General features: G+C 42.4%; 1 protein-coding gene across 4 annotated transcripts in view; it reads right to left on the bottom strand.

The window, feature by feature from the left end:
- Tmed8 (transmembrane p24 trafficking protein family member 8) overlaps positions 1-13,403 on the bottom strand; it is a 30,882-nt gene that overhangs the window by 8,884 nt on the left and 8,595 nt on the right. For 3 of the 4 annotated variants that reach the window (XM_005083998.4, XM_040742690.1, XM_040742693.1), the window contains one exon: positions 2,888-2,969. In XM_005083998.4, the coding sequence (XP_005084055.2) occupies positions 2,888-2,969 (82 nt within the window). Of the gene's footprint in view, positions 1-2,887; positions 2,972-13,403 lie in introns of those variants that run through there. The other variant, XM_040742692.1, reaches the window with a different exon arrangement.

Here is a 13,403-nt window from a genome sequence, read left to right as displayed (position 1 = left end):
ATGAAACATGTTATACACTTGTTTTTCTGCCTGCCATCCTCACTAGGGTGTAAGATCCGTTACAACAGTACCCTGGACTATTGTGTTCATCTTCAGTATTTTTGGTACCTAGAAGTATCCCGGGTATAACAAATGCTAAACAAATGTCTATTGAATGAATAAATAGTAGTTATTGCCACATTACTTGTTGAAATATTAAAAGTCGTACTAGTTCTTGTTTGAAAACAGCAGTCATTTGGATCACACTATCTATTTGTAATTAGGAAAGCTGAGACTATCAGAGGTCATCAGAATTATTAATCCAATGTTACTATATGTGACATCTAAAACCCTTAAGCCTTTGTGTATGCTACTTGGAACAGGCACAGTTTTGCATACGAAATATTCTAAGCTTTTGTTTTATGTATGCATGTGTTTGTTTATTTATGTCTGTGGTCTATGTAAGTACATATGCATATGTTGTGTAGGTGCACATCCTTGTGTGTGTGCAGAGGGAATAGTGTCAGATAGCCTCCTCCATCACTCTCTCTATTCCTTTGAAGCATAGTCTCTCCCTGAAGCCTGGATTCACATTTCAGCTAGGCAGGAGGTCTTTGGACCTCCTGTCACTGCTTCCCTTGGAGCTAGGGTTACAGGTATTTGCAGAAATGCCCAGACTGTTATGTGGCTGCTGGGACCTAAACTCTGGTCCTCTTGATTATAGAGCAAGCAAGTGCTCTGAACCACTTAATCCTCTTTCTAGTACCAATTAAAAATATTTAATATTCACATTAGCATTTTATGCTCCAGAGAATTAGCTAAAGGTATTTTTCAAAAGAGAAGTGGCCCATCAGTTGATACCAATAGTAGACCATGTCAAAATAAAACGAACCAAAAAAATTGAAAGTCAATTAAGTCTTCTGGCTTATACTGGCCCAGAGCAAGGACACTAGCCTGAAGGATGGGAAAACCTGGCCAAACAGCCAGCCTCACTAGGAAAGCCAGGAAGCTGTGTTGTTTTCAGTTTCCAACAGACACAAAGCAGATGCTGGGCTCCTGGGATCAAGTGCACCAGAGCTTCCTCACTAAATTCATAAACAAAATGTTGCAATTAAATCATGTTGTTCAAGAATGTTCTGTTTCTTACTCAAGAAACTGACTTTTAGGAGGATTAAACAGTTCTGTACTCCAGACCCATCCTACAATATGTGCACAAGCAGACAGGGACAGGAGATGAAAAGTCCCTCACCTTAGGGCATGTCAAGAACATGAATTATTGTCATCAAAACCTTGAGATGGCTCAGAGCTTAAGAACACTGGCTGCTCTCACAGAGGACCCAGGTTTGAGTCCCAGAACTCACACAGTGGCTCAGATCTGCCTATGACTCCAGTCCCAGGGGCTCCAATACCCTCTTCTTGCCCCTGTGGGCATTAGGCATGCTTATGGTGCACAGATAAACATGCAGGCAAAACATCCATATACATAAAAGGGAAACAATCTTGAGGAAGATTTCTGTATATAACACAGCCTTTCTAAGCACAGAACTTAAACTGTCTACTATCAGTTATGACAACCAGCTATAGCTATGGGAACATGTGCCATGACTTTACTATTTCACTTTTAACAGCAGGGAAGGGTACCTATTTCGTTAGGGTTATAAGGATTGAAGAGTTAATGTAGTTTAAACCTGGATGATATGACAGACTTTGGAGATCCCCCATGGAGGGCCTCTCCCTCCCTGGGGAGCAGAGGGGGCATGGGATAGGGGGTAGGAGGTTAGGGGCAGGGAAGGAGGGGAAGAAGAGGGAGCTGGGATTGACATGTGAAGCAAGCTTGTTTCTAATTTATATAAAAAATTTAGTTTAAACTACATGATTTAGCAAACAGAACTATTTAATAAAACATCACTTTGTCTATTAATTGAGAAACATTCAAATAAAGCATGGTTATTTATTATATCACCAACTGCGTTATAAATTATTTCTGATACAAAAGAAATATTTCAGATACAACTCAAGAAGTACTCGATGTTTAAAAATACCTCAATGCTTGTTTTTATTCCCAGCCGCGGTTTGCATGGGGCATGGAGACCACAGGTTCTACCAGACAGTGCGGTATAGGAACTGAGTAACTAGAGTATGGTACTGAAGGCAGACTTCTGTACTCCACTAGTGACTTATGCCTTCCTCTCACAAAAGACTCGGTAAAAATCTTCCCTTTGTGCTACACACACACACACACACACACACACACACACACACACACACCAGTGATAATGATGAAATAGAGAGAAGAAAATTCTCTCCAGGGGCTGGAGAGATGGTTCGGCAGTTAAAAGCATTTGTGGTTCTTTCATAGGAACTCAGTCTGGGCACCAGCACCCAGGTCAGGCAGCTCACAACCACCAACAACTCTAGCTCCAGAGGATGTGAGTCCCTCTTCTGGCCCCTATAGGCATTAAACACACACATGTTAAACATACATACATGAAGGCACTCACACATACACATAAGATAAAAAGAAATAGATAATACAGAAAAAAATGACAACCTAAAGGCTATCATAATGGTTTAACCTGAACAAAAAAAAATCACATTAAAAAACTGCAATTTGAGCCGGGCGTTGGTGGCGCGCGCCTTTAATCCCAGCACTCGGGAGGCAGAGGCAGGCGGATCTCTGTGAGTTCGAGACCAGCCTGGTCTACCGAGTGAGTTCCAGGACAGCCTCCAAAGCCACAGAGAAACCCTGTCTCGAAAAAAACAAAACAAACAAACAAAAAAAAAAAACAAAAAAACCCTGTAATTTGTCTACCCCTTAAAGTCACTGCCTACTTTGTTGGACAGTTCCTTTATTCTCAGGGGACAAAACTTCCAGAAGCATTTATCCAAAGCAGTTGTTTGTCCCTACCTGTAGGGTGAGGACTGGGGTTCTGGATCAGAGGCAGAAGTCAGTGGAGAGCTGACTTTGGTGTTTTCCAGATCTTCTTTCTCTAGAAAGTCATGGAAAGAATTTGTTATTTGAAAGGAAACACTAACACACACCTGTAGTCCAGTTCTTGGGAGGCTGAGGCAGGAAAATCAGGAGTTCAAGTACAGCCTTAGCTACATAAAGAGTCTGAGGTCAGCCGGGCGGACCTGAAGCCCTGTCTAAATAAACACGTCATTGTATAAAACATGTCTATACCTCATCCTATATAAAAATCAATTCGGGGGGCTGGAGATGGCTCAAAGGTTAAAAGCCCTTGCTGCTCTTCCAAAGCACCTGGGTTTGGTTCCCAGCACCCAAATGGCAGGTCACAGCTGTCTGTAACTCCAGCTCCAGCACATCCGATGCCTTCTCCTTACCTCGGAGGACACATGAGGTGCACACACACACACACACACACGGGCATTAAAACACTTAAGATAAAAAAAAGTCTTTCCAGGAAATTCAAAGATCTTAGTATCAGATAAAAAAAAATTGAAATTGCTGGAGGAAGCATAGGGGAAACATTCAGGACACAGTCATGGGCAACAGTTTTCTGAAAGGACCCCAACAGCCCAGGGAAAACCAGCAAGAACTAACAAATAGAGTTGCAAGGAATTAAAAAGCTTCACACAGCAAAAGAAACAATTCTCAGAGTAAAGAGACAGTCTACCGAGAGGGGATCAATGTCAATAACATGAAATTAAACACATAGACACAAATAATCTAAATAGTACATGGGCAAATGAGCAGATAGTTCTCAAAACAAGAGGTACACATAGCCAATAAGTAGGGAAAAAATGCTCAACACCCCTAGCCATCAGAAAAATGAAATAGCTCAGAGGTTAAGAGCACTGGCTGTTCTTCCTGAGATCCTGAGTTCAATTCCCAGCAACCACATGGTGACTCACAACCATCTATATTAAGATCTGGTGCCTTCTTCTGGCATGCAGACATACATGCAGGCAGGACACTATATACATACATACATACATACATACATACATACATATATATATATTTTTTTTTTGCTGGACGGTGGTGGAAACCTCTAATCCCAGCACCCTGGAGGCAGACACAGGTGGATCTCTGAGTTTGAAGCCAGCCTGGCCTACTGAGTTCCAGGACAGCCTTCAAAGCTATAGAGAAACCCTGTCTTGGAAAAAAATTAAATAAATGCAAGTCTACAGCGAGATTTCATTTCTTCCAGGTTGGAGGGTGGAGGATTATGGGAATATAAAGCAATGAGGTCACTATGGAGCCTGAGCTTGAGTCTTCAAACAACTAAATAGAAGGGCCGGAGTGGTTAAGAACACTTGCTGCAAACTCAAAAGGACTGGAGCGCCCATATAACAAGCTAGGCCTGTAACTCTGTACACTTGTAACTCTGGCTCCAAGGAAGATGGAGGTAAGAGCACTGCTGGGACTTGTTGGCTTCCAGCCTAGCCAAGAAAATGAGAGCCCCGGGTTCAGGGAGAGCTCCTAACTCAAAAGAATAGGTAAAGCATAACGGAGAACACTGCCCTCTTCTGGTCTCCCCTCACATATGAGTGAGCTTATAGACACATAAGTAAATAAATAAACTAACTAACTAACTAAAAGCGGGGCTACCATATGATCTATAGATACCCACTACTGGGTAGCTAACCCACAAGAATCTAAGTCAGCACATTCTAGGGATATCTGCATACACATTTATTGCAAAGCTAAGCAAGTAATATAATTAGATAAATAACAAAAACATGATACACATACACATACAATTGATTTTTCTTCTTTCGTATGTATGTATGTACATGGATGTATCTGTGTATTCACTTGTGTGAACACATGCATGTGTGTGAACATCTTAAGTTAACATCAGATGTCTTCCTCGATTGTTCCCCACTGTTTACTGAAGGCCCTTGAATCATCTTTCTGGCTTACTCCTTGAGACTTTCCTGTACACACAGTTGGGAGCATTTACACATTATTCCCTATTCTAAGCCTCTCTACTTAAAGCCCCAAGACTGCTTCCTAAAATTAAAAAAAATAAAATAAAAATAAAAGGGATGCAACAAGTATGCCTCAAACACTGAGATTGTAGCAATGTAAAACTGGAGACAAGGGTAAGTGTTTATGACCTAACCTTGACCCACTTTCTACTTCTCTATGATAGGATCTATTGAGGAGTCTGTCCATCCATGTTGGATTCCCCTCCACCCATCCCCCAATTTCTGCCAGACAAGGCTTCTCTGTGTAACAGCTCTAGTTGTCCTGGAACTCACGCTGTAGACCAAGCAGGCCTCAAACTCCCAAAGATCCACCTGACTCTGCCTCCCAAGTGTTATGATTAAAGGCGTGCACCACCATGTCCCGCAGATCTATTGTTTTTAATGAGGGGCGATCTCATCTGTAGAAAGACTGTAGTGCTCGGGTCGCCCCGCCTTCCTCCCAATAAAGGAACTGGTGTAAGACCTCGCCTGCTGCTCCCATCTGCAGCAGAGGCCATCCCACTGAGACATAACACGCTTAACTTTCTCCCCTGGGTTCATTTCGAGGCTGCTTCCTAATGAGTCCTGTTCAAATATCTGCACTGCCCCCCATCCTTCCCCCAGGCAACCACTTCTACTCAGGTGGCCTCTGACCACGTGGTCTGGTTTCCCACTGTTTCACTCAAACGAAGGTGCTGAAACAACTCCCCCACTGCGTCTCCTAACCTGTGGAGGACATTTCTGAGAATAACACTATCCAGACACTACATTTGTTTTAACTACAAATTTACCCTGTTGGTCTAAATACATCAATCAGGTTTCCCTTGACTTCTAAATATAAACTTTTTCTAAGCCTACTCCCTCTTATTCTCTATTTTTGAGACAGACTTTTGGAAAATAATAGAATTTTAAAATTAAATCCAGACTTTACACATCCATACTTTTATTCCAAATTAACTTTTTAAAATCGTATTTCTAAATAAAATAAAGACTAAAAAAATCTATTCACCTTTATATACTTTTTTCTTTAAAACCTTTTAATATACTTTAGAAAAGTTGAAACATACAGATAAGCAAAATAACCACAAAGCAACACAAATTAAGCATAACTCTACTAAACCAAGACAACTACTGTTAACTATTTGATGTATATCATTTCAGAAGTGTATTCACACAAATAAACAGGTTTCTCTCTCTCTCCATATATATATACATATATATATATGTCTATATGTGCACATCCATTATGCATCTACTCCTAAAAGGCATGCATCAAATGTTAATGAACATTTTCATGAACTTGTTTTTCAGTTGATAAAAAAAAAATTATATAGCTGGTGGTAGTGCATGCCTTTAACTCCAGCACTCAAGGCAGGCAAATCTCTGTGATTTTGAGGCCAGTTTGGTCTACAAAGCCAGTTCCAGGACAGGCAGAGCTGTTACACAGAGAAACCCTGTCTAGAAAAAACAAAAAGAAAAAAAGATGAGGGGGGATATATCATTGTTTTAAATGGATGTATCTTTTATCTAGTGGCTTTGGCAAGTATCCATGACCAGTGTCTGAAAGTGTCTAATTCCATTAGAAGCAGAAAATGCTTTTTCCAATTGTAGCACTTTGTGTGTGTATCAGTAGGAATTCTACCAGAAAAAGATTCACACCATGCATTACATGGCTACCTTAGGAGCCTCGTAAAAGGAAGGCAGAGCTGGGTGTGCCGACACATCCAGTAGGCTAAGGATCTTGAACTCAAGGCCAGTCTGGGCTACACAGTGAGACCTTGCTCAGAAACAATGGTAAAAATAGCCAAAGGGAGAGAGAAAGAGCAGCAGCTAAAGGCCGCACAAGGGTTACTTCTACACCAATTGGCAAAACTACTAGAAACAGGTGAGCAATGACTATTAAGTGTCTTTAAGGCACATACTTGAACGTCTTTCTGTTTCCCACGTTCCCAGCCTTGTCCTATGATAGCTCCTTAGAGTTGGCTCCTGTGTCCCTTCAGTAGGACCCAGAGTTGTGCTCACCACTCAAGTGCCAGGCTCATGGCACCATGTCCAAGGAGCACCAGTTCTTCATGGGATGCTCAGGAATGAGAAGACTGCATTGGCACAGGAGTGCACTGTGGGTCAAAGAATGAGTTTGTTCCCCTGCCCCAACTGCGGTATCACCTGTTCTTTTGTCCTTCAGCCTGTGGCCATGAGCAAGAAGGCCCTTGCTGGATGTGACCTTGGATTTCCCAGGCTCTACGACAAGGAATAGAGCCTTGTTCGATATAAAGTATCTAATCTCAGACTGAGGAAGGCAGAATGTTTGCCCAGCATGAACCAGGCCCTGGATTCAACCCTAGCATTGCCGGAGGGGGTGGGGGAGATTTAAGGATACAGCTCAACAGTAGAGTCCTATGTCTGAACTAGATTACATTTTGAATGCTGAAAAAAAAATAAGTATAAATTATCCAGTCCTGTTACAGTGGCACAAAACGGACTAAGATATACATGAAGGCATACACATCACACTGTTTATAAGAGCTGCATTCAGATGTATGAACTACCTAGGCTGAAGGTAGTAAAAGGCGAGAAATGGGAATCGACAGGACACAGCTATACTTGTATCAGATAAAATGGATTCAAGATGGACACGGTGATGCACTCCTGTAATCCCATCATTTGGGAGGCTGAGAACTGTTTAAGCTCAACACCAGCCTGGGTCACAACAGCAAGACCTTGTCTCAAAAAACCCACAAGACCCTCTTTGCCCCTGCATACAGAGCCAGGGTACTGCCTGCCAGGCCTGCAGGGGTGGGTACGATGCCAGGTCTCCAATGGGTGGGGCCAGGTGTGCCTGGATTACAACCTATAAAAGTAAAAGCAATCAAACAAACACGCACATGTATATACATATCAGGCCAAAAAGTATCACAAGAGACAATCAAGACTATTATTTAATGGCACGAGGTCAATCATTCATGAGAACATACTAACTCAGAAAGCTGAGGCAGGAGAATCAGGAGTTTGGGGCTAGTCTAAGCTTCATAGGGTGACCTGCCTCGAAAAGTCACAAAAACAAGACAAATAACAATATTTCAAGAGCCTAATACTATTTCATGTGTGTTTTAAAATGAAATAGTTTGTTATGGGCATGCATTACCATACTCTCGTCCCTAAAGATGGGCATCAGTGTTTTTTTTCCGGTTTTTCATTCCATTAGTATTACAAAATGTGTTATAATGTCTTATGTGTGTTTCACATCTTTGGCAGGCCCATCTATCATCCTGCTTTCATAGCAGCAATAAGTGAATGCCTGTTTTCCCACAATCCAACATCAGAGTGAAATTTGTGACCACTGAGGACAATGAGGAATTACATAGGTTAGGTTAGTCTCTGGGCTTGCCTGGGAAGGACTATCCTGTGTTAACTGGAGTGAGAAGACCCACTCTAAAAATTGGCAGCACTGCTCCCTGGGCTTGAGTCACAGACTGCATGAAAGAGGATGCTGGCTGAGCACTCATCATCCTGCTTCCCGACTCTGGATGCAACTGGACCACTTGGCTGGCACCTCAAGCTCCTGCCATGCCTTCCTCCCCATGGTGATTTGAATGAGAATGGCCCCATAGATGCACATAATTTGTACCAATCTGCTAGTTAGATCATGACGACTCATTACTATTTTAATTTAAAATCTTTTGATTATTTACAACATCGAAACACACCCTTAGCAGGGTGGTGGTGGTGCATACCTTTAATTCTAGCACTCAGGAGGCAGAAGCAGATAGATAGAGGCCAGACTGGTCTACAGAGTGAATTTCAGGACTGTCAGGGTTACACAGAGAAACCCTGTCTTGAAAAACCAAAAAATAGTAGTTTGAATGTAACTGGCTCCCATAAATTCATAGGGAGTGGCACTATTAGGAAATTTGGCCTTGTTGAATTAAGTGTGGTCTTGTTGGAGGAAGTGTATCACTATGAAGGCGGGTTTTGAGGTCTCCTCTGCTCAAGCTACATCTAGTTCAGTTCACTTCCTATTGACTGCAGATCAAGATGCAGGACTGTCGGCTCCTTCTCCAGTACCATGTCTGCCTGCACACCTCCATGTCCTGCCATGGTGAAAATAGACTAAAAACTGTAAGCCATCCTTAAAAGAATTTCTGTGGTCATGGTATCTCTTCACAGTAACAGAGACCCTAAGACATAAACAAACAAAAAAACCTTAATGCATATAATTTCCCTTTTTTTTTTCTTTAAAAAAATTAGCTCATACATGTACACCATTAGCCTACATTTTCACTAAGTAATGACCCTTTTGTGTACAGGTGCACTATGTGTGTAGGCATGCAGATGTGTACAAACGGATGTGTGTAGATACATGCGTACATGTGTGTGGAGGACAGAAGCCAACCTTGAGTGTCTTCCTCAATCACTCTGCCTAAGTCTCACTAAGCACTACTCGCTGTCCTGGAACTCACTCTGTAGACCAGGCTACCTCAAACTCTGAGATCCGCCTGCCTCTGCCTTTGGAGTGCTGGGATTAAAAATGTCCACCACCACGTGTGTGTGTGTGTGTGTGTGTGTGTGTGTGTGTGTGTGTGTGATTTCTTTTACTTTATTTGTACGTGTCTGTGTATATGTATGTGTGTGACATGTGAGTACAGACATGTATGCTACAGAGTAAGTATGGAGGTCAGAGGAAATCTTTCAGAAGTTAGTTCTCGCCCTCCACCTTGTTTTAAGGTAGGATCTTTCTTGGTACTTCTTGATGCCTTTACTGGGTACACCAGGATAGCTGGCACCTGAGCTTCTAGGCAATTCCCTGTCTCTACTACCAGGGAAGTGCTGAGATATCAGATGTGTACCAGCACACTCAGTTTTTCACATGAGTCCTGGGGGTTCAGCCATCAGGCGTATGGAGAATGTGACTTTACCCACTGAGCCAGCTCTTCTGAGATAGGCTCTTACTGGAGTTCACCAATTGGTTTGACTGGCTGGCCAGCAAAGCCTGGGGATTCTCCTGCCTCTGCTTCCTCAGCACTGGGATTCCAGCTGCATGTTGCCATGTCTGGCTTTTTACATGGCATTAGGGACCTGAACTCAGCAAGCACTTTACTAAGTGATCTCCCTAGCCCTGATCTTTCACCCACTTAGAACACAGCATGGAGTCTGACCTTCGGATACCACTCTGTTAGTTTGTGTAATACACAGGAGTCACAAAAAATTAAATTAAAAAGAAGCGGGGGAGCTGGAGAGAAGGCTCATAGGTTAAGAACACTGACTGCTCTTCCAGAGGTTATGAGTTTAATTCCCAGCAACCACATGATGGCACACAATCATCTCCAATGATATCTGGTGCCCTCATCTGATGTGCCAGCATACATGCAGACAAAACACTGCATACATAATAGATATCTAGATATCTAGATAGATAGGCAGATAGATAGATAGATAGATAGATAGTCTTTAAAAAAAAGAACTCTGAGTTAATGACTACCTCAACTCAACAGACCTTCACATGCTACATGCTGGGTTTCCATGCTATGAACACAAGAGCGAAATGTGTACTTTCAAAGACTCAGTCTATTGGAGAAAGTAAACCAGAAAGCAGATAACTGGAAATACACGATACCGTTAGATAGAATTATTAGCTGAACTATCACAAAAACACTTTACACAGTGGACGGGTAGCAAAGGCTTCCTGAAAGAGATAATTACAATGTCTTAATGAGTAAGTAGGACCCAGCCAAGTCAGATGGAAAGGTCACTTCAGGCAAAGAAAACTGAATAAGCAGAAAAGTGCCACATGCATGCACGGGCGTGTGCACACACAGACACACACACTCACACACACACACACACGCACGCACGCACACACACACTCACACTATCACTGCAGTTTAGTGTGACTGGGAGCCACAGCAAAGGTACAAACAGGTAACTGAGACACAGGATTGGGGATAAAACTCAGTGGCAGAGCATTTGCCTAGCTTGTATCAGGCCCTGGTTCAACCCCCACCCATCTACCCGTCCCTCAAAAAACCTTGAGAAAACAGATTTCAATAATTTAATGCAGTTCTTCCTGAATTCCTAAAGAGTGGTCAAATTTGTATGTTTGGGTACAATTTTGTGACAGACAATGGTAAGGGTGGACACCAGATCAGAGGACCGAGGGTCTAAGTTGCTGTGGAATAACCCTTCGGTACACAGTGAATATGTATTACTCTCATTGGTAATAAAGAACTCACTGGCCTATAGGGGGGCAGGGAGAAGGAGGGCGGAGTTAGAGGAGTTGCCAGGCAGATGCACAGGGAAAGCAGAATGGGTTAAAAAATGAGGTAACAAGTCATGAGCACATGAGCACAGCAAGTAAAGGAATGGAAATGGGTTGATTTAAACGTAATAGTTAGCTACTAACAAGCCTCATATTTTGGCCGAGCATTTGTAATTAACATTAAGTCTCCCTGTCAGTTATTTGGGAACTGGCAGGTGGGAAAGAAACATCTGCCAACATTAAACTAGTAAAAAGGGCTGAGACAGACTGGAGAGGACACAATTACACATCCTAGGACACATAACTAGGTGGATTTGGTACACTGGTTTGTAACACCTTTTACTTCCTTTCCTATGGGCTAAAACCTACCTGTGACATATCCTAGAGCTTTGCTGAGAATTTCTATCTAGTTTAATGGTATAGATCTGAAGTCCACTGTCTTCCCTTGTAGAATAGCTGGTAGGTATGTCTACTTTTGACCCTTAACGGCTCTCAGTGGTGATATAAATTGTATTTGCAGGTCCCTCAGGACAGCAGATGCAGTAGTCATTTGCCAACCTTTTGGTTTTTAAATACCCAGTCATCTCCCTGCTGTTTCATACACAGTACAGAAAGAAATGAAAGACCTTCCATTCCCAGAAAGTCAGAAGATGCGGTGATATATTATTTATGATCTAATAAAGCTTGCCTGAGGGTTCAGAATGCAAATCTAGCCACAGCCATAGAGCCAAGCATTGGTGGTACACACCTTTAATCCCATAACCCGGGAGACAGAGGCAGATGGATCTCTGTGAGTTCAAGGCCACAACGAAGTACATGATATTCATTCTAAAACATAAACAGCTCACGCAAAGGTGATCCCAGCACATGGGATTCCACGCCTTTAATCCCAGCACTAGAGAGGTAGGGTCAGGAGTGATACGGCTGGGTGGAGAGAGGTATATAAGGTATATATCAGTCTTGGGCAACTAATTAGTCTCCAGTCACGTTGAGGAGAGGCTTCGGTTTAGACTGTAGTCTGAGGCGTGGGGTAGAGCAGTGCAATTTGAAGATCCAATCACAGGCCACAATCCCCTCTTTGGTCTGAGCACTGGTACAGGTGAGAAATCTCTAGGGCTTGGCTACTTTGCTTCTCTGATCTTTCTGCTTGAACCCCAATATCTGTCCCTGGGTTTCTATTAGTCATGTTACAAGGGGACAGACACATAATCTCCTGTCCCTGCCTGGGCCCTGAAGCAGGATTGGCATACGAGCAGAAGTCTAGCGGCAGTCAGAGCACTCACTACTCTTGTTTGGCCTCTGGAGTCTCCCTCTGGCTTTACTGTGATTTGGTGAGCCCTCCTTATCCCTCTAATTAATCCCCTTTCTGCTTAAGGCAATTAGAATTAGCCTCTGGTGCTTGACAAGAGGAAACCTAACAAAATCCCCTATATAACATTTGTCTGCATTTAGATCGAAACTTAAATGCATCCAGTGTGTCTTGTCCTCATTCTGATCATCCTTATTGTTCTAGAAAAAAGATAACTGTTGCAGCTTTCTAAGCCACTTGAAGACATCAACCACTCTGGGTCTCATTTATGACCTCTGTTTATAAGGCTGCCACATTACATGAGAGCCATCTCTTAGCCCCAAAAGTTCCATATTAACATCAAGGACCACCGATCACAGGCCACCACCAACATATATAACAATGAATGCCTGCAATATTGAGAATTACCAGAATATAACCACAACAAGGAATGAGAATACACTATTAGAAAAACATACTTGCTAGACATATTTGCTCAGCATAGGATGATCAAGATTTCAATTCACAAAAAAGATGCTGTTCTCTATGAAGTGTAATAAAGAGGAGCATAATAAAATGAGGTAAATTTTTTCATATTGCTTAGGACCCAGCTGTCCTGCAAAGCAAGCCTTTCTATGCTTAACGAACTGCATTTTAGTACCTTTCAGTCTTTCATTTATAGGTACACTCTAGAACTCCCCTTCCCCCGCCCCCAGGAAAACAAAACTCCCCCTGGAACTACTCCAGACATTGCATTCTATACAGAGTCAAGCTGGGAATAAATGATACCTTTATAATCTTAGCTTTCCACTCTACAAACAAGACACATGTTTCCATTTACTTATATGAGAGAACAAGATAGACTGACTCATCCAGCCAGGCTGGCCTTGAACTCACCAGATTTATTTAGATACCCTTTATTTTCTCTCAATAATACATGCA

Source organism: Mesocricetus auratus, unplaced genomic scaffold (genome assembly GCF_017639785.1).
Source record: "Mesocricetus auratus isolate SY011 unplaced genomic scaffold, BCM_Maur_2.0 Super-Scaffold_15014, whole genome shotgun sequence".
NCBI classification, from domain to species: domain Eukaryota; kingdom Metazoa; phylum Chordata; class Mammalia; order Rodentia; family Cricetidae; genus Mesocricetus; species Mesocricetus auratus.
The sequence above is the reverse complement of the archived record's forward strand: the minus strand, read 5'-3'. Positions and strand labels throughout refer to the sequence as shown.